Source organism: Trichosurus vulpecula, chromosome 2 (genome assembly GCF_011100635.1).
Source record: "Trichosurus vulpecula isolate mTriVul1 chromosome 2, mTriVul1.pri, whole genome shotgun sequence".
NCBI lineage: Eukaryota > Metazoa > Chordata > Mammalia > Diprotodontia > Phalangeridae > Trichosurus > Trichosurus vulpecula.
This window is the reverse complement of record NC_050574.1, coordinates 435,540,476-435,567,973: the sequence shown is the minus strand read 5'-3', so window position 1 is coordinate 435,567,973 and position 27,498 is coordinate 435,540,476. Positions and strand designations below refer to the sequence as shown.

At 37.4% G+C, this 27,498-nt stretch overlaps 1 protein-coding gene across 1 annotated transcript in view; it reads left to right on the top strand.

The window, feature by feature from the left end:
- Window positions 1–27,498, top strand: part of MED14 (mediator complex subunit 14) — a 64,484-nt gene that overhangs the window by 20,212 nt on the left and 16,774 nt on the right. The window contains exons 9-22 of the mRNA XM_036744787.1: window positions 252–402; window positions 2,492–2,603; window positions 5,255–5,380; window positions 7,159–7,237; window positions 8,359–8,518; window positions 9,884–10,078; window positions 10,424–10,558; window positions 13,655–13,731; window positions 21,708–21,868; window positions 21,961–22,107; window positions 22,196–22,287; window positions 23,995–24,147; window positions 24,478–24,747; window positions 26,236–26,382. Of these exons, the coding sequence (XP_036600682.1) occupies window positions 252–402; window positions 2,492–2,603; window positions 5,255–5,380; window positions 7,159–7,237; window positions 8,359–8,518; window positions 9,884–10,078; window positions 10,424–10,558; window positions 13,655–13,731; window positions 21,708–21,868; window positions 21,961–22,107; window positions 22,196–22,287; window positions 23,995–24,147; window positions 24,478–24,747; window positions 26,236–26,382 (2,005 nt within the window). The remainder of the gene's footprint in view (window positions 1–251; window positions 403–2,491; window positions 2,604–5,254; window positions 5,381–7,158; window positions 7,238–8,358; window positions 8,519–9,883; window positions 10,079–10,423; window positions 10,559–13,654; window positions 13,732–21,707; window positions 21,869–21,960; window positions 22,108–22,195; window positions 22,288–23,994; window positions 24,148–24,477; window positions 24,748–26,235; window positions 26,383–27,498) is intronic.

The window sequence follows — 27,498 nt, the reverse complement described above, 5'->3', positions numbered from 1 at the left end:
TGCCACTAGCCTTACATCCTTTATCATAATATATAACTGATATTACCCTTTTATTACAAAAGGATGAAAAATGTTAACACAGAGTTTATTTTTTATGTACTTTAAATCATATCTCCATGCTATCCAGAAAAGTCAAGCAAATGCAAATGTAACACGAAACATAGCTTCCAAAAATGCATTGTAATATTGAAGGTTTGTTTCTCAAAACTAACATTAAATTAACATAGTTAACACTTGAGTTTTCTGTTAAGCCAACAGGTTCTTGGAAGAAAAACAGGGATTGCCTCTGTCCACAAGGTCACAATCAAAATTGATGAGAATGATGTCTCCAAACCTTTACAGATTTTTCATGATCCTCCTCTGCCAGCTTCTGACTCCAAATTAGTAGAAAGAGCTACGAAGGTAAGTGTCTGTAACAGGTATTTGTAAGTGAGTATCATTTAACTTATTTTTAGCCTGTTAGCCTTTATCAGAAACTCTTCAACATACCTTTCATAAAGCCATTTAGGAAACTTGCTGCATACTTACTATGTGGGAGACATTGGGAATCTGAAGATGAGAAGTGGCAGTTTTAGATCTCAGGGAATTTGCAGCCTAGAAGGAAGGAGACATGTATAATAGCAATGCCAGGTAGAAATTGCCATTTTGTTTTTTTCTTGTTGAAAACTAATCATTTCAGATTCATTAAAATATCATTTTAAGTATACAAAGATTTTCGTTTCCATTTAACACAAGAAAGAAGGCCCAAGGAAGTGAGTGTCTTACCCACAGTCCTTCAGAGAGGAGGGAGGAGCCTCAACCATCCCCTAAGAAAAAGCAAAAGATAAGGGGAGGGAGAGGGAAAAGGAAACGGAAAGGAGGAGGGGAGAGCAAGTGGATGGTGTGAGGGAAGACAGTTCCATTCAAGCACAGAGCAGAGGCCTAGGATGGCTCACAGGCCTGAGCCCTGCTAGGAAAGGGTCATGCTGCTGGATATGTATGTACACTACCTCCCCCTCAGGAATACTTGTAGAAGGGGAACAGGGAGGGAGGCAGGTGGGTGGGCACCAGTCCCTGAAAAGAGATGGGTTTCCCTGGAACAGATGGGTTTCACAGTAAGTTAAGATGTTTCAGGATTGTAAGAATCTTTGGCCTTGGCCACAACTGAAGATATACTCCTTTGGGGTTTGTGAGCTATGGCCATGACGCTCTTGGAGGTTTCAAGCAGGCTGTCATGGGGGGCTCCCTCAGGCCTGGACACTGACCACAAGGTTGCTGGTGATTAAATTCACACCATCATCCCAGGACTCTTCTTCCATGGTGACATCTGTGGCCTCCCAAGCTGGCAACATTGATGGCTGGGGGCAAGAGGAAAGCATCAGCAGGACGCAGTGCCATGAAGCTGGGGTGCTAGAGGTGGCGGGGAGGAGAGAGGGGGTCAGGGTGGAGAGCAAAGGACTAGAGGTAAATTCCTGTTCTTACAGCTCCCGAGGACCTGAAATTGCCATTTTAAAAAAGGTTTTATAGTTTAAAAAGACAAAAGAGAAGTCACAGAGTATAATGCATAGCTAGTCTTGGAATTAGAAAGATTTAGGTTCAAGTCCACCTGTGACACATAATTGGCTGTGTGATCCTGTACAGGGCACTTAATCTCAGGGCTGCAGACAGTTCTTGAATATAAGTTGCTGGACAGTCACTGATCTGCATTGGTAGGGTCAGTTTTCTCATGGTGAGTTCCTTACAAAGATGAAATCACAGGTCTGGACCAAACATGGTTTAAAAGGCACTCTACAGAAAATGATTTCAGTGTATCCTGACAAGAGCATCCAGGAGCTATATAGGGTCTAGAGTTTCGTCTTTGTGGCTGCTTACTCACACTAATTAAGATGAAACATGGAAAGTAGTCGTAACCAGTTTCCGTGGGCCCCCAATGCTTCATGTTTGGGCCAAACTGGTTGCTAAACTTTAGCAGGGAAGGGACTTACTTCCCTGGAATGACCTCCAGGATTCCACAGCTGTTTCTAACCCACAGTGAGGCAGTGGATGCAAATTCTAGTACAAGTTTAACGTGAGGATTAGTGTCTCCATTTTACAAACAAGAAAACTAAGGTTTGAAAAGGTTGGGCCTTGCTACTATCCTACATTACAGTAGAGCTGGAACTTGAAAGCCTCTTCATACTGATATTTTGTAAGTTCATCTTTTTTATTATATTCTGTAACTGATCATGTTATAAAGTTTTAGATATAATTCATAAACTGAATCTAATTTGCAAATTAAGTTAGCCTTTTCATGTAAGGTGCTTTTATATTCATAGAAATTCGGCTAATTTGCTTCTTTAAAAAATTCTCAAGGAACTCTATAATATTACCTATCAAATGTATTCATTTCAAGGTGGTTATGAGGCTTTAAAAATAAAGATGTAAATAGTTAACTTCAGTGTTTTAAATTCTTTGGGCTTAAGTCCTTTTGTTAACAGAAACCTAGAAAGATGTGTTTTTCTTCTTTTTGCAGATTGATCATTTATCCATAGAAAAACTGTTAATTGACAGTGTACATGCAAGATCTCATCAGAAACTCCAGGAGCTCAAGTCCATTCTTAAAGGTTTCAATGCCAATGAAAATTGTATGTCCTTTTTATTAATATTTGCTCATTCTTTAAAATAAGCCCTTATTTTATGAAACTTCGCATTAAAATGTGACTTCACTTACTTGACTATTTGTATATAGAAGGGTCTGGGCTTTCTTCAAGTAGAAATTTTGTTTTTTGTATATTGGTATCATTTTTATTTAATCAGATATGTTCATAGGCAAAGGGAACTCCTGGATAAGGAGCAGGGCAGGTTGGGACCTTCTTTGCAACATCCAGTCTTAGAGAGTTGCTGAGAACATTCAGAGGCCAAATGTCTTAGCTGGGGTTACCCTGCCCGGCTCGACCAGTGGAGGGACTTGGCCCTGAACTGTACTGGAGACTGTTACAACAGAGACCTGTTTAAAGACCAGTAAACTGGCAGATTAACTCTTGAGTTTTGAGGATAGGGACCATGCCTTGATAATCATTGCGTGCCTCCTTAAGCGCAGTGTCTGGCATATATTTGAATTGAAGCTTTGAGTGTATTTTATTAGATTTTTAAAGGTTCATGAATTTAGATAATATGTAGAGGAAGCTAGCCTGATTTATGATATCTAATTTATTATAAAATACATTTTGTTTTATTGCTTTCAATTACATATAATAACACCAAGTAGAATCCTTAGCTTCCTTCAAGGCTGAGCTCATGGTCAACTTCCTGTAGGAAACCTTTGCTGATATCCATAGTTACTAGTACTCCCTCTCTTCTTATATTATCTTCTGTTTACTTTTTTGCATGTTGGTATCCCCCAGTAGAACACAAGGTTCTTAAGGGCAGGAACTATTTCATATTTGTCTTGGTACTTTAGTGCCCAGGATAGTGCTTTCCATGTAGTAGGCACTTAATAAATGCTTGCTAATAAATAAAATATAATTGAAAGTAGGAGGCTGCATGGTATATTGGAAGAAACACTGGATTTATATATCACAGGACCTGGATTCAGATTTTACCTCTAATAACCTCTCTGGGCCTTAGTTTCCTCAGCTGTAAAATGAAGGGAGATAATCTAGGTGAGCTCCAATGTCCCTTCCAATTCTTGGTCTATGATCTGATGATCCTATAATGAAAAGATTTTATTTAATTTCTTACATCAGATATTTCTTCTGAAGTCCTATTTCCCATTAATTTACTTAGTAAATCCTGTTTTCCTGGTTATCTTGAAAGGATACTACATTCCAGCTGTGTCTGAACTGTCAGCATTTTTTAACTAAATGAGATTTTGATGTTTGTTTCTGATAATAGGAATAGGGAACAATAATAATATGATAATAAGGAAGAGAAGTGGTATTTTGAATCATGTTGAACCAAACTCATTTTTCAAAGCATTTCATATACATTATCTCGTTTCAGTTCATAAACATTTATTAAGTGCCTACTGTATGCAAATGCTTATTGTTGCCCTCAAGGAGCTTAAACTCTAATAGGACAACTACATTATAAATGTTTTATCCTCACAGTTCCCCTCTGAGATAGGTAGCAGATTGCTGTTCCTTTCTGAGGGCCCTGTAGTACAGTGGGCAGAGTGCTGATTAGAGTTAGAGGTCCTTGGTTCAAAGCCCACCTCTCATGGATACTTACCTCTGTATGACCTTGGGCAAGTTATTTAATCTCCCCGGGGGTTTTACTGGATGACCTCTGAGATTGCTTCCAGCTCTAGTTCTGTGATTTTTGCAGTAATTGGTACACAGAAGTACCCAACTTGCCTGTCATCATATAGTTGATTAATTAGTGGCACAACCAGAACTAGAACTCGATCCTCCTGAGACAGGTGTTCTCTCCACTGTACCATGGTTCTAGAGGGCTTAGATCACTAGAACTGTCATTTCATAATATTTTTGCCTATAGTATCTTGGTCTGGCTGGCACTTGGTTTGCATCTGCTTCCTGCCAATATCTCAGAATTTTTGCTATGTCTGATTGGGAGTTAAGGGAAAAGTTAATTGGCCTTTTAGAAACACATTGGATAAGATAGGTAAAGCCTCAGCTCTGGAATATGCATGTAGCTATTGCCTGCATTCCAGTCTCATCTGTGACTTTGAAATGAAGTGTACGTTTAAATTTGAATGTATTTAAAATGAAAGGTTTTGTTTTTAATTGGACTCTTTGAATGTGTACCTGCATCCAGTGACTTCCGATAATTTAGTTTTTATATAGTGTGTTAATATGTAGGCACTATTTAGTTGAGAATGGTGTTATAAAACTTTAGTCCATAAATTAAGGTGTTTAGCTTCTCCTAAATCTCTCTTCTCTGTTCTTCCCTTTGTAATTGGAAGGTGAAGGTAGAAATAGAGAGAAATAACCTCAAAGAGAGAATCTTTTCAAAATTAATATTGTAATAACCACTGAGTGAAGGCTCACTATTATTATTAGGAATATTCAGTTCCTACAAAAGATATTCTTTTCTGTATCTTTTTTTGCTGCAGATTTTGAGACAGTTACATTTAATCACTACTTGAAAATTGCATTCTTCCTATTTATACTAATACTAGCATCCCAAGTTTAACAAATCTTCCTGCTTTGTCCTGGACGTGCATTGTAGACATTAGTTTGTTTTATTATTTTAGACATGGTTTATTTTATTATTTTAGGGTTGAACTTTAATTAAAAATATAGACAGATGTAAATTTTAACCTTTGACTGTTTAGCGTTCATAGAGACTGCCCTTCCAACTCTTGTTGTTCCCGTCTTGGAGCCCTGTAGCCGCTCGGAATGTCTGCATATTTTTGTAGACTTGCACTCTGGAATGTTCCAACTGATGCTTTATGGACTAGGTAGGTTAATAAAATATTACAACCACTCAGCATATAGTTGTTTAACCCATGTCTATTAAAAATGGAAAAGATATGTACATTTTCACAGGTATTTGGTCTTGAGAAAAGTGCCAGCAGTGAAAGAATATGATATATGACAGAAAGAACAACCATGTCTAAATTTTATAGGAGCTGTTGCTTCTGATAATATATTACCACTATGTTTGTTCGGGGTGTCCCTGAAGTATGGACACATAGGAAATCTCATTAACTGTTTCACTGAAGACTCCGTGTTGTTCAGTGACTTCTTTTTCTGGGCTATGTTAAAGGAGAAGCTGTACTCAATGAAAATCACAGATGCAACACACTTGATTGAACACATAAAGAGTGAATGTGCTAAAGTTGACAGCAGTGTGGAGTTTTTGCATTGAGTTCATGTGAATCTTGCAAAGCGCATCAACCTTTGCATCACAAATGATAGAAATCATATTGAAGATGTTATTTGTTAATATTCCAATTAAATAAAATGTTGAAAATTTCATTTCATTTCTTGAAAATATGCATTTTTGCCTATGTGTCCAGACTTTAGGAACACCCTGTAGCGTTTCAGGTTTATTGAAATATTTTAGAAGTTAACATTTTGCTTTAGCATTTATGATTCAAAGTAAGAAGCTAATTGTTTACCTAACAGGTCCTGCCTACAAGCTGTTGGTGATTTTTAAAGAGGGAAATTGTGCTGGAACTGCAGAAGCCTTATTTTATAATTAAACCAAATTCATATCATTTTGATATGAAAATATCTGTGGTAAAACAGTTTAATAATTTTAGGAACTGAAATGTTGCAAAAAAAAAATTAATGAATTTGCTGCTTGCTTTTCCCTTCTGTATAAAATAAGTTTTAGCTTTATAGTCTTTATCCTTAGATCCTCTTAATATAACAGATCAAATTATGTCCTCCAAACAGAGCCAGTGTATTGAATTAAAAGTTGTTGTTTATGTTCACTCATAATGTTCCTTGCCTTGTGACACTAGTGTTATAAAAAAGTTACATTGCATTGATTTTCATAATTTGTAAATGTTAATAATCTTGGAGCCCCAATTTGTTTGTTTTTTTGGGGGGGGGGGGAAGGCAGGGCAGTTTGGGTTAAGTGACTTGCCCAAGGTCACACAGCTAGTACGTGTGTCAAGTGTCTGAGCCTGGATTTGAACTCAGGTCCTCCTGGCTCCAAGGCCCGTGCTCTACTCACTGCGCCATCTAGCTGCCCCATGGAGCCCCAATTTGAATGATCCATGTGTTGTTTTTTAGTGTTAATAGTCCACTTATCAAAAATTTTGAAAATTTTTGTTATGTTGCTGACTTTCAAGATATTATGTGTGCTGGCTAATATATTTAGTACACTAACATTTCCTTGAAAAGATTTCCCCCAAATTAAATTTAACTTGGTGTATAGTTTTACTGAGAGTTAATTTAAGCCTTCTCCACCATTGTTTCCATTCATCACTGTTCCTGCTGCTATTGCAGGGGTAACCTGGGGAAGGAGAACTTTGCTGATTTCTAATCATTGTGGATAGAATTTTACTTGGTTTTAATACTGGCAAAAATTAGACAAACATATTCTGTGATATATGGTCATTTAAACTCTGTGGTTTCTTAATGTTTATTTGAGCTCTTGGTGATTTAAAAAGAAGAGTCTTTTTAAAAATCTATTTTACCTTTTTTTTACTCCATTCTTTTGAAAGGTTTGTGTATAAAAGATTTTATTCATTTAAGCAATTAATGAAAAGCTTCATCCTTTTAGACCAGGCAACTCTGGATGATATAGAGAAATCTGTGAATGATGATATGAAAAGAATCATCCCTTGGATTCAGCAGCTCAAGTAAGTTTATATTTTTAAGACAAATGTGAACTAGCTTTAACTTGATGAGTTGCCTTTTCACATTCTTTTCATTCAGTTTAATCTAAGTGCTTGAAAATATGCTTTTTAATTTATGTTGATGTTGACTAGTATTTTAGCATTTTAATCCAGAATTTTTAAAATTTTATTTAAATGACGTATGTGAATATATTTTTAATATATTGTTGACTTGATACAGTAATTGATAACAAGGTTTTTACTTTGTAGGAGAAAAATTTAGCTAAAATCTCACACGTCTCTCATTATTGAAAAATCTCTTTTTAGAATTTTGACCAAAAAATCAAGTAGCAGAGCCTATTCTTCTAGAAGTAACTTGCTTGTGAATTCATACCGTGGATGGTATCTTGGAACATTCGATGAATTCAGAAGACGTAGACAATGATAAGAATCTATCACATTGAGCAGTCACTAGATAGAAACTTGCTGGATAAGTGGTCATTTGTGAGATGTTTATTCAGAAAAAAACCTCACTTCGTGGAAAAGTCAGCTTTTTTGGTCAAGATGTTATTTACTTGGAAAATCATTTATATGGAATAAGTTCTTGACAATGTCAAGAATTATATATGGGTTCCTTTATGTACACACATACAAATATACCCATTGTATCATTTTGTAAGTCCTTTAGGGAATGCGTGATTGAATTAGAACGATGTTGGAGACCCCTTTGGCAGTCTGGTGAAGCCCTGGACTCCTCAGAGTAATACTTTTAAGTGCATTAAGTAAAACACGTAGGAGTACAAAGGAAACCAACTATGTTGAAATAGAGTTATCAGTATCTTTAGAAGTTCATAGACCCCAGGTTAAAAATTCCTTTCTTAAGAGATTAGTTTGTTTTGCTGCTCTAAGCTGAAAGAAATTCTGTGAACTTCTCTTATTTATCATTTCTGTCTCATAACTAAAATCTATTTCCTTATTTAAAGCTAGTCAAACCACTCTATATATCCCTTTAGTGGTTCTGTGAAATTTACTTTAACTTACTTGATTGGTCGCTTTCGTAATAGGACTGAATTTGTAGTCTTAGTCATACCAGCTTAACCGGAATAGTCTATTTTTCTAATAATTATTTGTTTTTTTAAATTAAGATTTTGGCTTGGGCAGCAACGTTGCAAGCAGTCTATAAAACATCTCCCTATAATGTGCAGTGAAACTTTGCAACTTTCTAATTATTCAACTCATCCTGTTGGAAACCTTTCAAAGAATAAACTGTTCATCAAACTCACTCGTCTCCCACAGTATTACATTGTAAGTAACTAAATGGAACTTCTCTGATAAATCTTTTTAGGGTTCATTAAGTCTGTCATTTCCCTGGCTTCTTTATTACTTTGGTGTGAATATTACTTTTCTGCAAAGGAAATACCATTATCCTTTAAAAGGTTATTTTCTTTAGTTACCAAGACTGAGAAAATTCACTTGATGGCCCAGCAGTTTAAATATGGTGTACCATGATTAATTGGACATTGATCCTGTTTATGATTCTCTTCTTTTCTGCTTTTAAAAGATCTTAATTTGGTTAATATGCTTCAGGATCATTTTTAAAATTTTATCTAGCATAATTTTTAAAAAATTTTTAAGGAGTATATTAGATTTCAAATAAGATGATTCTGCGGTCAGCAGTATTCCTATGGCTTTTACATTTTGTTTATCCAGTCATATGCCAAATGGAATGAAACTATGGTTTTCTATTTCTTTTCTTTTCTTTTGAGTGTTGGACTTGATTTGTGATAGTATATTTGTTTATAAATAGCACAATACTATATACAGGAACACTAGTACTGTTCTCCAATTTTATCACCTAAATTAAACATTTATTAAAAATAATCATAGGAGCATAGATTTAGGGCTAGAAGGGACCTCAGAGGTCATCTAGTCCTACCTCTCCTTTTACAGATAAGGAAACTGAGGCCCAGAGAACTTAAGTGGCTTGTCCAGGGCCATACAACTAGTAAGTATCTAAGGCAGGATTTGAAAATAGTTCTTTGTGACTTAGTACAAGGTGAAAAAAGACTATGGAAACATGACTTAGAAAGATGAGAGGGTAGGTAGGCTATTGTTTTTGCAGTGTGTTAATACTCTGAATTCTTTATTGAGCTAAAATTGGTCAGATACATAGGTATTCTGGCCAGAATAGCTTCTGCAGTCAATGCACAGGGCCTTCTCCAGTGGAATTAATTTTGCAACCACTAAGGTGACCCTTCTTTACATTTTTCTAGGGTAAGGGAATAAGAATTTGAGGTGAGCAGTGCCAGTATGATGTGGTTTCTTATCTGGCTATCAGTCAGTGTGTTAGCATCTTGAACACCTCTTGCTTTTAGTATATACTAGTGTTTGCTTCTAACTTTGGTAAATTTTATGTCTATTTTTGCTTTTCTCACCCCATCTGCTGGGTTTTGATTCTGACAGATTTAGTGGCATGCATTTTTGTATTATCAAAAAGGAACATTCATTTTGAAATGACTGACTAATATAGGGTCCTGCTTTGGATTTTCATTTCATAGCTCTACTTGAAATTGAAATTAGGAAGAGTAAGGAAAGCACCTCATTCCATAAGTTGTTTTAATTGTTAATGTTGAATTTTCTGGGTCTGAGATTTTATTTATTAATGTTTAGGTGGTAGAGATGTTCGAAGTTCCTAGTAGCCCCACAGAGCTGGAGTACAAGTATCATTTTCTCTCTGTGAGCTTGGCAGAAGGAGATGAGAGTCCAGCCACAGCCTTGTTACTACAGCAATTCAAAACTAATATTGAAGAGCGGCTGCTGGACCCAAAGGCTGGGAAACAAGTAAGAGCAGGTGTCAAGCGCAAGGTAAGGGAATTTGGCCTTGTCAAGAACCTGTCAGTGTAGATGTTTTATGGAACTAGCCAACCCTAACTTTTGAAAGAATTACCTGGAATTTATGAGGGCTAGACAGAAGTTTGATTCATATAAAAATGGTACATTGTCTTAAATACTTGTACTTTAGATTATTTTATGACTCACTGAGAAACCAGAAGCCAACTTGATAGATACAATATTGTCATGTATGTCATTCTAAATGTTTTGTAGCAGATGTCTTTTAAAACCAAACTGTTGTATAGTAGCTTAGAAAATTGCCTTAAAGCTTTTTTCAAACGAACTTTTGTTTACTTGTACTCTTTACTTCAATTTCAGTTATCCGGTGACCCAAACCCTACAGAGCCCAAGAAACCCAAACAATCAGGAGAAATGTGTGCCTTCAATAAAGTTCTGGCTCACTTTGTGGCTGTGTGCGACACAAACATGCCATTCATAGGACTTCGTATGGAGGTAAGGTTTTTAACAGTTTGATTTGTCATCTTTTCCCCTTCCCTGCTTTAGGATAAATCTTTTCAAGGCTAAACGGTTCCCTCTAAGGAAACTGAGATGTTCGTAAATCCTTTTTTTGGTTCCTTTTGTTAGGAAATTACAGCAAGTTTTGGAGTATGTGTGTGATTTTTGTGACAAAATAAAGAGCAAATGTTTAGCCTCCTGACATCTTTTGCTTATCACCTTGACATTGTTTGTATGTGTGAAGACGTTCTTAATAGGAGAAGGCCAGCATTCTTGCTAGCCGAAGACAGATTTGAGTTTTAATTATGTTCTCTTGAGCAGGTTACTTATTTTTGACAGAGAAATGGTAGGACACAGATTTTCTTGTAGTGGGTGTAATCAGTATGGTGTGAGGGACACTAGAGTGCTGGGCTTGAAGTCAGAAGGACCTACATTCTAATCCTGCCTCCTGCTCTTAGTAGGTGTGTAATGTTGGGCAAATCATTTAACCTCTCTCTACCTCAGTTTCCTCATCTGTAAAATGAGGGAGCTAGACTTGATAACTTCTAGGGCCCCTCAGCTCTAAATCTGTGATCCTCTGATCACTTAGCCTGCTTAGAACACTAGGAATGCTGACATTCTGTCATGAAGGAAGGCCTAGAAAAATGGCAGGTACACTTGAGATAAGATAATTTGACTGCAACTTTGTAGCACCATAAAAGGTCTCAAGTGACTGGCTAGAATCTGTAGCATATCCCGTCCAGGGTGAGCCAAGAGGCTGGAAGAGGAAGTCCTTGACACACACAGCACGTTGTCCTAGTGCTCATTGAAGCCCGGGAAATAAATGGCAGAAGGGGCAGCCTCTCCTTTCCCTTCACCACCCCCACCCCAATGCCCACACATTGTGAATTGGGAACCTCCCTCTCTGAAAACTAGAGGAAGGCATGCTCTCTATTGGAAGGAAACACTGAGAGCTTCAAAATGCAGAACAAGTCATTGAGTCTGCTGCAGATTGTGGTGGAGGTGAATAGAGATCACTGGAGCTTTTGGAGCACTTGTAGGCTAAAAAATGGAGAAAAAGATGAAGGAATTTAGAAGGGGTAACCTTGGGTCACCATTTCTCTTCTCCCTTCTGTCTCAGCACTAGCTGTGGCTTAGGACCTGGAGCCATGTTCCATTCAAGCTGCTGAAAAGAATGCAGCTACATTGTTAGCTGACTTTGTGCTTCTCCATCTTTTCATGCAGTTAGTTGAATTAGCAATGTGAATTGATACATGTTATTTAAGAGAGAGAGAGAGAGAGAGAGAGAGAGAGAGAGAGAGAGAGAGAGAGAGAGAGAGAGAGAGAGTGTGTGTGTGTGTGTGTGTGTGTGTGTGTGTGTGTGTGTGTGTATGTGTGTGTGTGTGTGAGAGTGAGAGAGAGAGAGAGAGAGAAGGTAATTTTCCTTGACTTGCAAGGAATTCCCTATGGGGGACCTAACAGAGTGGGTGAAATTTTTCAGTGAGGCTCTCCTCATATCTTGGCACCTTCTTCTCAGCACCCAGTTCCCTCATTTCACCCAAACTGCCTGCTTTTTTTTTCTCCATCACACTCCTATCCCTGTGGTGTAAGGTGTTTAGCTGAGTGCTAAGATGGAAGCAGCTGGGTCACACAGAGGATAGACTGCTGGTCCTACAGTCAGGAATACTCATCTTCCTGAGTTAAGACACTTACCAGCTGTGTGACCCTGGGCAAGTCACTTAACCCTGTTTGCCTCAGTTTCCTCATCTGTAAAAGGAGCTAAAGAAGGAAATGGGAAACCACTCCAATGTCTTTGCTAAGAAAACCCCAGATTGGGTCATGAATAGTCAGACACTACTGAAATGACTGAAAAACAAGATAGAAGCATTAGGGTTGTTTGACTGAAGTAACTCATCGTGATGGCTGATATAGGCTTAACCATTGTGGTAGGAGGTACTATTCACATTTTAGAGGAGCTTATTAATGAAATGTGAGTTAATACTTTTATATTATAAAAGATTTGGATTTCATTTTTGTCCTTTTACCACCCAGATAAATAATCTTTGGATTTGGATAGAAACATCTCTTAGCCTCATGCAATACTCTAACCTACAAAAATGTCAGTGAGCAGCTTTTAATAACTGCTTCTGGTGGATTACACTAGTAAACCTGGGTAGTTCCAGGGTCACTTCAGACAGGAATCCATAGTTTCAGGTATGAAACTATATGTTAAGTGCTCTAGATATATTCATCCTTTTTCAACTACAAATATCTGTATTCAGTTGGGTAAGATGTCTGATCAAATAAAGACAGTTGAGAAGCTGTCTTATTTATTTCTGTTTCATTTGGTAGAAATTTGTGTCTTGTGAAGAAGTTACAAGCTAGTTGGTATTGTTAGGGGTTAGAAATGAGATAAGGATAGAGTAATGATAGAACCCTCTCATAGAATTCTGTATGCCTTATCTCTCAAAAGTCTTAGTGCAACTTTCAGCTTTAATCGTTAAGAATAGTTTTAATAACATAACTGCACTTGGACTTTTGGGACGTTTCTGTGTTTACACACAGAGATGTATACAGACATATGCACATGCACACGCTCAGTAGAGCCTCTTTACAAACCTCACAGAATCAGTTGCATAATCAGATTCACCTTTTGTTTTGCCAAAGATGGTTACCCAACATGATCAACAACTCTATTTGCCAGACCTGGCTCTGAATGACTTTTGGCTTTTTTTTTTTTAAGTAAATTCCTTTCTTAGGGAGATTAAAGTTTGACTCTCATCTTTGAGAATATTCAAAAGAATGTGTTATATTCTCTGAAATAGTTTCATACTTTTTTGAGGATGGTTACATCATTGGAACAAATACACCCATAGAACTGCTTGGAAGGGGATGACATGAATGAATGAGAAAAAACAAAACTTAGACATCTGCTCATTTAGATGTGTAAGTTCTTCTATGTATGATTATTTTATAGTTAATATCTTCTAATCTGCGTGCAATTTCTCATTTTAAAAGTGTTACTAAAAACTAATATCACCATACCAAAAGAAATGAGACTTGTGGGAATCCATAAAAGGTTTTGTATAACTTGACTGAATTTTTCTCTTTTAGTTATGTAATATGGAGATTCCACATCAAGGAGTACAAGTAGAAGGAGATGGTTTCAGCCATGCTATTCGTTTATTAAAGTAAGAATATTTTAATGGATTTCATTTTCTGAAACAAGTGCAGTTATACTTCCCCTAAAGAATTACTAAAAAAAAAAAACCCTAAGGAAATAGAATTCTTTTTCTGTGTAAGAGGCGTAATTATAAATACTTGTTTTAAATTTGTTTTACATATTGATTCATTATTTACTGTCTATCACTTACTTCACAAAATCATTGAATAGGGATTAGCTGGGTGGGTGAATGGGACCAGTTGTGGTGAGGTCTTGTTGCTGCCTTAAAAGAATTTCCCTCAGTACTTTCGTGCCCGGAGGATTGCTGCTGTCACACTAAATGCTTTCATATAGCATAGGGTATTGTATGGTTATATTATCGCTCCCACTGCTGACCCAGGACAAGTCCTTTAACCTGTCAGGGTTCCAGGCTTGTGCTGAGCTGTGCTGATAGAGGAAGTTCCCCACAGGAGACTTTCCTATACAGTTAAATCACAGGTCCAGCCCCTGTCCCCTCTTGATATATTAGGAAATGGGGCTACTTATTCATTATGTAGTATTCATTGTGTAGTACTGAATTATTTTTCTAGTTTTTGCTTTGCAGTATAAATCACCACAATGCTCAAGCTATTGAATTCATTATAATTTGCCCCAAGATTCTCTGTGAGTTCTTACTCTTTTTGTGTATAATTATGGAAAGACCTTATTCCCATTATCTGTGTTGCTATGACTTCCAGGCCAGTTCTCTAGTTTGAAATGTGCAGGATTGAGTTTTTTCTACTCTGGCCAGCATAGATATGGACATTCCCTCAGATACTCTGGCTTCCCACTTCCTTGGGCTCCTTAGGTCACATGATCTTTACCTTAACCACATGTAGTAACACCCTTTATCCCACCATTTCATGATTAAGAATTCCTAAATTCTTTTATCCAGCCATTAATGAAGATGCCCCAAAGCTGCCTATACTTCTTGCTTACTTCTTCTCTCCTCACTTCTCAGCCCACTGTAATCTGATTCATGACCTCTTCAGTCATCTGAAAATGCTCTTTCTTGAGTCGCCGATGCTTTTTTAAAGGACCAGTTTGATGATCTCTTCTCTATCCTCACCCTTCTCGAGCTCTCTGTGGGTACTGTTGATCACCCGCTCCTCCTCTGTGCTTTTTCCTCTGGGTTTAGAGACAGTGCTTTCTTTTGGTTCTCCTACCTGTCTGATTGATCCTTCCCAGCCTTTATTACTGACCCTTAACTACTGTGGGCATGTGCTGATATTCTGTCCTCCTTTCTTTCTAAACTCTCTTGGTGATAACCATGGATTCAGTTATCAGTTATTATCTTTATGCAGTGACTCCCAGACATATATATATATATATATATCTCCTCACCCAGCCTCTCCCCTAAACTCCAGTCCTCTATTTGCCTATTGGACATTTCTGTGACTAAAATAGACATCATTATCTTATCCCCCAAACCCACTCCTTTTCCAGGCACCCCAGTATCCTTCCAGTCCCCCAACTTCTCAAGCTTGAAGTCGTTCTTGACTCTTCACTCTTCCTGTTTGCACAACATTGTCTTTTATACTCCCACCGCTACCAACCCCGTAGCATCTGTCCCCTTCACCACAGAGGTACCACCCTGGTTCATTTTCTCATAGCTACGGGCCTGGACGCTTGTTCAATTGACTGTAACCTCTTTAAGGGCAGGAACTGTTTGATTTTTGTCCTTGTGTCCTCACCACCTAGCACAGTGGCTTACAGATATTTGATGTTTGTTGCTAGACATTATGGGCTTACTTTTTTTAACTTGTGTGTTCCCTCCATCCCCCAATCAGAAAATATTTATAGTAATTAATATACCTGAGAAAGAAAGATTAGGCTAAGGAGACTTAGCTTTCCATTTCCTTGCTCCACCTCTGCCACCCAAAATCCCATCTGAATTTTCAAGAATATCCAAGTGTGGCCTCCATTTTAATGTTTTGCCACAGCTTTCAGATTTGTGAAGAGTTTGTGACAGTGACTTCTGAGGTGCCTTGCAGGTGTAAATCTGTGATCACAAGTGTAAGGAGTGGCAGGTGGCAAGTTAGTGAAAACTTTCTGACTTTTTGAAGTGGGTGGTTATTAAGAGAATTTGAGCAGATTGAGAAGGGAGCAGGAAGGGCATGTAAAGAAGTAGTCATTACAGAATGAACAAAAGCACTGAGGCTGGAAAGGGCAGGATACATACAAAGAATAACAGTTTGACTAGGCCTGTGGCTTACATAGAAATGTTTCATAGTATGAATTGGAGCTTGAAAGGTATGAGGTGGTACCAGGAGAGGCTTTGAGTGCTAGCCTAAGTAGTTTTGAACTTTACTTGACAGGCAATAAAGACTCATTGAAGGACTTTTTTCTTTTTAAAAAAAAGTTTATTTTCATTTTTTAAAATCAAAAAACATTTTACAAAATTAATCTGATCCACCTACTAACACCTATATTGATCAAGTAATTTTCCAAAAGGAAAGAAAAAGAAAGCCCCAAGTACATGTATAGCCCAGCAAAACAAATTCCCGCATTTGCCATGTCCTACTATGTCTCTTTCTATAGTTTCATGAATGGGGAACCTGCGGCCTCAAGGCCCCATGTGGCCTTCTAGGTCCTTGGGTACAGTCCTTTGAATGAGTCCAAGTTTTACATACCAGATCCTTTTATCGAGAGGATTTGTTCTGTGAAGTTTGGATTCAATCAAAGGACCGCAGCTGAGGACCCAGAGGACCACATATGGCCTTGAGGCCGCAGGGTCCCTAGCCCTGGTGTAGGTTCATCGTCCCTCTGTTAAGAGGTGAGTGTTGTGTTTCATCTTCACTGTTTTAGACTCAGTTACACATTGTGTTGATCAGAGTTCTAAAGTCTTTCAAGGTTGTTTTTCTCTATAATGTTGTCATTGTTTAAATTTTTCTGCTCACTTCACTGCATCAGTTCTTAGTGATCATCCTAGTTTCCTCTGGAGCTGGCCATTTCACTTTTTTTAATGGTAGAATAACATTTCGTTACACTGATATACCACAGTGTCTTTAGTCATTTCCCAATAGGAGGATGCCTGATATTCCTTAGTTTCCAATCTTTGGTTTACCTTGAAAAGAGCTGCTATAGATACATTGTACGTATTGGTGCTTTTCCTCTTTCTTTTGGAGTATTGGCCCAGTACTGATATAATTGGATCAAAGGATGTGTTCAGTTTGGTGACTTTTTAGACGTAATAGTTCCACATGGCTTTCCCAAATGGCTGGAACCCATCCACTATTCCACCAACCAGGTACTAGTGTAGCTGCAGGTGTTTTCCTGCAGCTCCTCCAACAATTGTCATTTTCTTATTTTGTCATCTTTGCTAGTCTGTCTGATAGGAGAGGGGCAACCTCACAGTTGTTTTCATTTTCCTTTACTGCAGTTATTAATGATTTAGAGTATCTTTTATTCATGAGACTGTTGATAGCTTTGATTTATCCCTTTGAAAACTACCTGTTCATATCCTTTGATCATTTTTGTGGTTAGGTAATAAAGTGGATAGAGCACTGAAGCCAGAGTCCCCTCAGTTTAAATGCGGTCTCTGATTAGCTTTGTGGACCCTGAGGCAAACCCCAGTTTTCTCATCTGTAAGATCAGAATAATAATAGCACCTATACCTCAGGGTTATTGTGAGAATAAAGATAATATTTGTAAATCAAGTATGTAAATGCTAGCTATTATTATTTATCAGATGGGGAATGACTCTTAGTTTTATAAAGTTGAATCTGTTTTTTATATGTCTTCAATATGAATGAAACCTTTATCAAAGAAACTTACTCAAAGAATTTTTTTTGCCCCGGGTTACTGGTCTTTCTTCTGACTTTTGTTAAATTTGTGTGATCCTCTCTATCACTTGTTTAGTCACAAACTTTTCCCCATCCATAGATCCAAAAATAATTACCTTACTCTAATTTGTTTGTGATGTTTCTTTTTGGTTTAAGTCATATTGATTTGGAGTTTATCTTGGTGTACAGTTTTATATGTTGGTCTGATTTCTGCAGATGACTGTCCATTTTCCCAAGCAGTTTTTGTCAGATATTCAATACTTCCTGTAATAATTCCAGTCTTAGAGTTTTTCAAACACCGCTACTGTGTTTGATGATTTCTGCTTTGTAATAGGATATACTGAAAGAATCCCTTCACACTTTTTTTCATTGTTCCCCTTGAGATTCTAGACCTTTTGTTTTTTCATATGAATTTAGTTCTTTTTTCTAAGTCTTTACAAGTCTTTTGGGAGTTTGAAACAGCACTGAATAAATTAATTTAGAAGGGATTGTTATCTTTTATTATGTTGGTTCATCTTACCCTTGAGTAGTATTTCTCTGATTTTTAGGTCTATACTCATTTCTGCAAATAATATTTTATAGTTAGAGTCATACAGTCCCTGGGTGTATCCTAGTAGATATATTCCCAAATATTTCATAGCTTCTGTTAGTTATTTTGAATGGAATTTCCCTTTTGATCTCTTCCTGCTGGGTTTTGATTATCATATATAGGAATGTTTATTTTATATCTTGCAACTTTGCTGAAACTATTAATATTTTAGTTTTCTCTCTAGGGTTCTTTAAGTACATCATCATATCATCTTCAAAAAAGTAGTCATTTTACTTCCTCTTTGCTTATGCTTATTTCTTCCATTTCTTTTTAATAATGATATAATAGCTAGCATTTCTGTAATACTTTAAGGTTTGCAAAAGACTTTACACATATCTTATTTTATCCTCACAACAACCCTAGGAAGCAGGTGCAATTGTCGCCATTTTACAGGTGAAAAAACTAAGGCACAAAGGTTAAAAGATTTGCCCAGGGTCACAGAGCTAATAAGTGTCTGGGGCAGAATCTAGCTCTAATGCTCTGTCCACTCTGCCACCTAAATTTTTTTTTAAGCTACCCTTTTCTTATTTCTATAGCTAGCATTTTTAGCACCATTAAATAGCAATCGTGATAATGGACATCTGAAGGTTTTTGACCAGAATGAAGATATGATGTTATTATTGCATGCTGAAAATTAATTTAATAGTGTTACAAGGGATTGTAGAGGACAAAAATTAGAGGCAGGAAGTCCTGTTAGGGGCTATTGCATTGTGTAGTTCCTATGAGTAGAAAAGAGCACCTATACTAGAGTGGTAGCTATAGAAGTTGAAATGAAGGATAGATGAAGGAAACACCATTGACTGTATCAGTGGGACTTGGTAACTGTTTTTGCTATAAGAGGAAAGGGAGAGGGGAAAAGTCAAAAGTTTGTTCCAAAAGACAAAATCTTAGCACCACAAGTAGTGAAACCAGGCAGAGGAGTTCTAGAGGCAAAGATGCTGTAAGTTTCATTTTGTAGTCCTTTTCTTTGTAAAAATCTCAAGGTCACAAGATGTTAGAGTTGGAATGGACCTCAAAGGCCATCTAGTCCAAATTCTTGTACCTAACCAAGAACTTGGTCTTGTAGCATCTTTCCAGGCCATCTGACCTCCACTTAATGGACACAAGTAAGAGTTCTAGCTCCTCACAGTAATCGATTTAGGAAGTATTTGTATGGCACTTCATATTTTCCGGAATTGTTATTTTCATTTAAAATTTTGTTCTAAAATATGGAAACGTATTAGAAACACCTGTTGTTCAGATGCTGCTTTCCCATACAAAAGCTAGTATAAATAGAGAATGCATGGAAACGACTGTCTTAATATGATGTGTGGATAATTTTCAATTACATATTTAGTAGCTGTTAACAAACTAGTGTTAAGCCTTCAAAATTATTGCTACTAGCTTAGTTTCTAAAAGAAATGGCTGTTTACAGATTTAGCTAATATATTGTTCAAGAGACCTAGAAAGACTTTTATGAGCCAGTGCAGTGAAGTGAGCAGAACCAGGAGAACAATTTATACAGTAACAATACTGTAGAGACAAACAACTTTGAAAGAGTTAAGAAGTCTAATCAACACAATGATGAACCATGATTCCAGAGGATCCGTGATGAAGCATGTTACCCACTTCTGACACAGAGGTGAAAAAAAAAGGGGTGCATATTGAGATGTAGGGGTTTTTTTTGGACATGGCCAATTTAGCCATGTTTTTGTTTGACTCCATGTGTTTAATACAGATGTTTGGGGAGAGGGGGAATTTTTTTTTTTTTAGTGAGGAGAATGAAAAGGAGAGAGAATAGATTTATTAACTGAAAAAAATTAAGGGGGGGAATAAAGAAGATAACCTTGGCAGTGAGGGGAGGATGAATTTTGGAGTGGAGACTTGAGATGGAGAACAACAAGAAGGTTGTTAACATAGTCAAGGCAGGAGAAGATGAGGACCTATACCATGGAAGAAGTTGTGTGAATGGAGAAAAAAGATGATACATTATGAAAGTAAAAACAGGATTCGGTAGTTGGAGTGAGTGCAAATGAGAATGACGCAGAGGTTTGTCACCTCAGTGACACCCAGGCCTGGGTAACTGAGAGGATGCCAGTAACCCAGACAGTAATAGGAAAGTGGGGGAAAGAAGAGGATTAGGGGTAAAGATAGTGAATTCTGTTTTGGATATGTTGAGTTCAAAGTGTCTTATCAGATGTTTTGAGATATCTAAAAGGCAGTTTGTGATGCAAGACTAGTTTAGAAGATAGATTAGGATTAATATATAGATCTGGGAATCATATGCATAAAGATGATAATTAAACTGATGGGAACTGATGAATCAAGCAAGAGAGTCTAGAGGGAGAAGAGAAGAGGTCCCAAGACAATCTTTGGGGACCTTCATGGTTAGTAGACTTAATCAGTATGAAGATAGATAGAAGGAGACTGAGAAGGAGTAGTCATCCAAGGTAGAAGAGAACCAGGAGAGAACAAGATCAGGAAAACCTCTAGAGAAGGGAGTATCCAGGAGAAGAGCGTTCAAGACACCAGGTTAACAGAATCCTTTTGCTTTATGTTGTAATAGGAGTCACTAGAGGGCAGCTAGCTGAGGCAGTGGATAGAGTGCTGGTCTTGGAGTCAGGAAGACTCATCTTCATGAGCTCAAATCTAGGCTCAGACACTTAGTAGGTTTGTGATCCTAGGCAATCACTTCACTATGTTTGCCTCAGTTTCCTCATCTGTAAAATGAGCTGGAGAAGGAAATGGCAAACCATTCCAGCATCTTTGCCAAGAAAACACCAGCTGGGGTCATGAAGAGTCAGATATGACTGAATAACAAGAGGAAACACTAGGCCCCAAAAGGGACCTTAGAAGTCAACCAGTTCAGGGGTTTTTAACTTTTTTGTGTCATGGGCTCCTCAGAATGTTTTTAAATGCATAAAATATTAATACATAGGATTACAAAGGGAACCAGTATTGAAATATAGGTAACAAAATATGGAAAAAGAAAAAGTTTACGAAGTTCACGTTAAGAACCTGTCATCTAGTTTTGTTTTTCCACCCAGCCCTGCTCCTTATTTTTCACATGAGGAAACAGACTCGGAGAGGTGAAAGAAGTTGTGCATTAGCAATAGATAATGGGCAGAGCCGTGCTGTGAGTCCAGTCTTCTGAATCCAAATCCAGTGGACTTTCCACTTAACCATCGTCCCTGTGCTCTGACTTTTATAGTGACAGTATGTAATCAAAACTCGTTTTCACAGCTCATTAAAGGAATGCCTTTATAGTTTAGTTACCCTTAGCATTCATTACTATGAGCATTTTTTTAGTTGAGCTTATTGGAAAGTATTTCCTAATTAGTCACTATTTCCATGGGAATGAGCCTTATACCATATTAAATTACTGGTTAGGACTCATGTCTCTTTGCAAAATTTAGGGTCATAATCAAGGATTTTACTAATGCTGAATGGTTAAATGATGCTGCTAGGTACCTTTTATTTTTTTTGGTGACAAGTAGCTTATAGTGCTCTGACAACTGAAGCTGCTTTTAAGCCTACTAAAATGTACACATTTTGCTTTTGTTTGTATATGATGTTACATGTACACTCCATATGTTATTTTTTCATCATCAGAATACCTCCATGTAAAGGCACGAGTGAAGAAACCCAGAAGGCTCTAGATCGAGCTCTTCTCGATTGCACTTTCCGATTGCAAGGTAGAAACAACCGTACATGGGTGGCAGAATTGGTGTTTGCAAATTGTCCCCTTAGTAGCACTTCTACCAGAGAACAAGGTAAGGTGTTCCATATATTTTGTATGAATTTCAATAAATTCGTCAACTTTGGTTTGCCGATTACCAACCATTTTTTACTCTTAATATCTCAGGACCAACAAGGCATGTTTACTTGACATATGAAAATTTATTGTCTGAACCTGTTGGTGGTCGAAAAGTTGTGGAGATGTTCCTTAATGACTGGAATAGTATTGCACGGTTATATGAATGTGTGTTAGAGTTTGCACGGTCTCTACCAGGTAAGTAAGATTTTTCTAATTCTTTTTAGCTTATTTTTGTTTTTGTGTATAACATAATCTCATTTCCTTTTCTCTCCCTGCCCACTAGACATACCTGCACATCTAAATATTTTCTCAGAAGTTCGTGTCTATAATTATCGCAAGCTCATCTTATGCTATGGAACCACCAAGGGAAGCTCAGTGAGTGATCAAATCCCTGTTATTGTAGCTGTGGGTTTTTGCATGAGTTGAGAAGGCAGAAAATCTAAAGTTTATTTCTTATAGTGGGAAAATTACAAATATAAGAAAGACACCTGAGGTTTACCTGCCTATGGACAAGTGACTTAACCTCTTTGGAAATTAATTTCCTCCTCTGTAAAACGAGTGGGTTGGACTAGATGGCCCTTTGACACCTCATCTTTAGACCGATAATCCTGTGACCTTTTTTGATATAAAAAATCACTTACTTATAAAGGATATAAACTTTGATTTAAAAAAATAAAATTCACAAGGTATAAAATGCTGTATTTCAAGTACTTTCTTTACCTAATTAGTGCCAAAAATGTTTCTCCTTAGCTTTTTAATTTAGAATACTTAATAAAATATGTGACTGAATAGTGTTGCCCAAGATATCAGTGTTTCCTTAAGTTTGTATGGATCCTTTCAGCAAGTAATTGTAGTAGTAGCAGTAATAATAATAATAGCTAATGCCGATGTGGTGCTTTAAGGATTGCAAAACAATAAAAAAAAATCTTATTTGATCATCCCAACAACTCTGGGAGTTAAGTACTGTCATTGTCCCTATTTTTAAAGTAACTAAAGCTTAGGGACATTGAATGACTTTGTGAAGGTCACACAACTATTACATTTAGGAAGCAGGATTTGAATCCAGGTCTGTCCTGACTCCCAAGTCCAGCCCTCCTTCTGTACTACATTGCTTTTCATTTCTGCTTTCGAGTGGGAAAAAATTAAATTCATTAGGCAGAGGGAATAGTTTTATGTTGTTAATTGTATATATATGCCTATTTCCATTGGGTATGTATCACTTTTTCATCTTTTCTGTTTACCTTTTGACTTATTTCAGTTTTACAAACATCAATTCAGTAACCTTCAATTCAGGAAGCAGGCAAGACTTAAAAAGTTTTAAAGTAACTATTATAGAGGAAGTTTGAGGACTTTATGGTTATTAATAACCTATAAATGTCCAAAACAGTGGTGTTTTGTTTTTAAAGTTCTGACACTAAGCATATTTGATGAAATCTTGTAGAATTGATGAAAATACTGCTGCTATTTTAACTAAGGGGGCATTTTTTTTTGTCCTTAAAATTTTTAATTTTTTCCATACATAAACTTAAGGCTAGATATTTTTCATTAAAGTTCAGTGTCCCCAGGTCTTGGTGGTCTTTCTAAACATGAAAGGATGGGTTTTTAGATATTCAAGGAAATCTAATATTAACCAGATGGGCATGTCTTATGACATAATCAGTAAAATCCCTTGGTTTAAATGCTCTCTGATCCTTTAGAGTGACACTGAAAAGATTGTTTCAGTTCAGAAGGGAAGCTGGTCAAGCTCAAATACTATTTTAGACGTAACATTGGATAGCAGATCTGTCTTTGGTGCATTCTGACCACAGCAGTCGTTTTTCCTCAGCAAAATTTGGCTGTCTCAGAAGTTGATTTGTTAATTTCACCCCCTGTCCTGACTTACAAAGGAAAGGACTTAAGCCCTCTTATCTTCATGTCTTCCTTAGTTTTTTACTGAGAATTCGTTCAGCATTAGAAAACCATGACTCCTACATATAGATATCAGGTTTTCTGCATTTCTCCTCGTTTTTGCTATGGCTTTTCTTTAGCCTAATCTAAATGAGCACTTCTTAGGTTCTGAAATTTGTGTTCTTTGTTATTTAGATTAGCATTCAGTGGAACTCGTCACATCAGAAATTTAATATTTCATTGGGAACCGTTGGTCCAAACTCAGGTTGCAGTAACTGTCACAATACTATCCTCCATCAGCTCCAGGAGATGTTCAACAAAACCCCAAATGTGGTCCAGTTATTACAGGTAACCAATATAACTTCCTGGGATTGAACAAAAGTCAGGGTTGTATGCAAAATTGTTCTTAAGCTCAAGAGGAATACATTTAGCATTTGGAGTCTATTTGAGAACTTTTTTGTTTTAAAACAGCACCAGGTGCTTGATTTGTTTGATGTCCCATCATGTATTTTAGATACTGTCAAAGGAGAATTTAGGTGGATAGCATCAGAAAGGCCCTTAGAAATAGTGCTTCCATCTTCCTAGAGTGAAATCTGAAGGTGGCAAATGCCATATACTGAATGCCAGTGTATGTGCTGATGATCATTTAACTTTTCTAAATGTATTTTTCTCTTATAGGTACTTTTTGATACTCAAGCTCCATTAAATGCCATCAATAAACTCCCAACTGTGCCAATGTTAGGCCTGACACAACGGACTAATACTGCTTACCAGTGCTTTTCAATTCTGCCTCAGTCATCCACTCACATCAGGCTGGCTTTTAGGAATATGTATTGTATTGACATATACTGCCGGAGTAGGGGGGTTGTGGCAATACGTGATGGAGCCTACAGTCTTTTTGACAACAGTAAGATAGTTGAAGGTTTTTATCCAGCACCAGGACTGAAGGTAATAGTCTTAAGTGTCCTAGCATATTAAATATGTGAGAAAACATTAAAATGTGCCCTGAAACATTCATTTGTAGAAGAAAATAATTTATTAAATTTTTTTTTTCTAAAAAGCCTATTGAAATATTATTCCATCTGCTTAATTCATCTGTTCTGTGACTTCATTCTAGGAACAAAGTTGCTAAAGATAATGGGAATTTGTTAAAGTTACATGTGTTATATCCTTAATTTCTCTTTTATCTGATTAGGGAATGGCATTGAAAAGAATGGTGCTTCTTATTAGAATACTTTAGAAGGCATTCAACCTACCTTCCTGGTAACTTATACCAGGAAGGTAGATTTTATTTAGGTGGGTTGGATTTGATTCAACAAGCCTTTAACAAGTACTTATTATATTCTAGTGCAGCATGGTCTAGTGGCTAATCCTGGGGCCAGGAAAAAGACCTAGATTCTATTTGTACCTCTGATACCTGCTGGTTGTGTGACTGGACAGGTCGCTTAATTTTCAGTGATTTCAGACAACTAAGACTGTGTGTTGTAGAGAAGGAACCAACTGCATTGGTAGAGGGGGCTCCTTTATTCAGGAGCTCTCTGTATCTTTGAAGTCATGACTCCAGCACTATCTCTATCCCTTTTTGTTAGGTATTGGGGCTACAAAGACAAAAAAGAAATAGTTCTTGCCATCAAGGAAACTTGCAATCTACTGGAAAAGGTTTATTGAAATCCAGTTTTGTCCTATTTGAAAACTAATTCCTCTTGGGGGTCTCAGGAAAGATGTTAGAAGCTTTGGAAGTCATGCCCAGTATGGCCTGCTGTCATAAAACTTTAACATCTACTGGTTCTAGTCGGGCCAACTATGATGGATAAAAAGAAGGAGAATATCACCTAACAGTGTTGTTCCACTGTCCCTCTATTTTATACTCTCACTCAGAATTTTTAAAGTTACTCATAGGTTCATATGTTGTTAGGGCTAGAAGGATCTTTAAAGATCATCTAACCCAATCATTTTACATATTAGGCAATTTAGGTTACCTAGGTAAGGTAACCCCAGCCTAGGGTACACTTAGATCTCAGTTACGTGACCTGCCCAAGGACAACTAGCTTAGTTAGTGGCAAGCACTTGTGGGCTAGGCCTAGGAGTTTTTCAAGTCTGAAAATAGTTAAATACTTAAATTGCCAAAACAATTTTTTTCATTTCTGAGCAAGACGATAATATGGAAACATTTGTGTGGTTGTACTAGCATACACTTAAAAGCTTTCTAATCAGGATTTTCTACTCTTCAAGTGTTAATAATAACTGTATGCCTTTTGGTGATTAGACTTTTCTGCCACCAGTCCTGAGGGTATCTGTTTCAGGTTATGGATTTGATGTAAGAAAGGCTTCCCCTTTGGGCCTAGGATAGCTAATCAAGTCTCTTTTGGCTGATTTTTAAATATTTTAAAAATAAATGCAAAACATTTTAAACACTGCATTTATGTGTGTCCGCAGACATTCTTGAACATGTTTGTTGATAGCAATCAAGATGCTCGAAGAAGATCTGTAAATGAAGATGACAATCCCCCATCTCCAATAGGGGGTGATATGATGGATTCTTTAATATCACAGCTACAGCCCCAGCCACCACCCCAACAACAGGCAAGTATGCTAATGGTTTAGAAATGTATTATACACATGTAATCTAATTTTGTCCCTGAAAACCAGTCTTATTTGAGTAGGAGCTTGAATATATCACATAACATTAAAGCTTAAAAAAACCTTACTGTTACTTTGTATGGGATTGGCTCACCATAAGATAGTAAATTGCAAATTCTAAGCCTGTACATCAGTTAGGAATATTTCCTCTCATCAGAAGTTTGTTTCAGGTATACAAGTGGCCTCATAGTACAGCGTTTTTTACTTGTAGATACCACAGGCAGGGTACTATTTATGTCTGGTTAGACAAGCTTGACACTTGGTGCAGAATCAGAAATCAAATGCCCAGCCATCTTTCCAGAAGGGACATTCTTAACAGATGCAATTCCCAGAGGATCCCTCTGCTTCCAGGTGCTCCCTTTGTGGTGTTTCCAGGCATTGGTTACCTTAACCTGCCTACTTGACCCTGAGTTGAAAACAGCTCGAAAGAGAAGTATCTTCTTACACTTATATAGAACAGGGAGATTGTCTATGGAGGGAGCTTCAGCTAGTAAGATGTGGTGCTGAGGCTTTAGACATGAAGAAGCATCCGGGTATTGCTGTTTTAGGCTATGTCCTGCTAGTTGCCTGCATTGCTTTACCTCTGTTTAAATAATAGAACTAGAGAGGACGGATGGGTCACGTAAGGGTTTTTTCAGAATGGGGCAGGCATGACAGGAGAGAAGCAGCCAGCAAACAAGGTTGAAGATAAGCTGAGAGAGCAGGGATGATGGAGGGGACAATCTGCCAGAAAAGATGGGAAAGAATGAAATCAGCTGTGCCCATAGAGAGATTTACCTTGGTAAGAAGGATCGCCCCGTCATGGACGACAGAAATGAAGGCAAAGGTGTTGGCAGAAGGTGTCTGAGTGATGTAAGAGGAGGGGAAAAGAGAGGGAGGACTTAGTTGAGGAATAAATAAATAAATTTGTGGTAGGCGCAGTTGTGATTGTCTCCAGCTTCATTCAGCAGCGTGTGTGGAGGAGTGAAGGCAGCAGCTGATGGGAGTGATCCAAGGCTGAGACTTGACAGGGCAAGAACAGTAATTTGAGTAATCAGTCCTTTGAGGAAGGATAGTGTA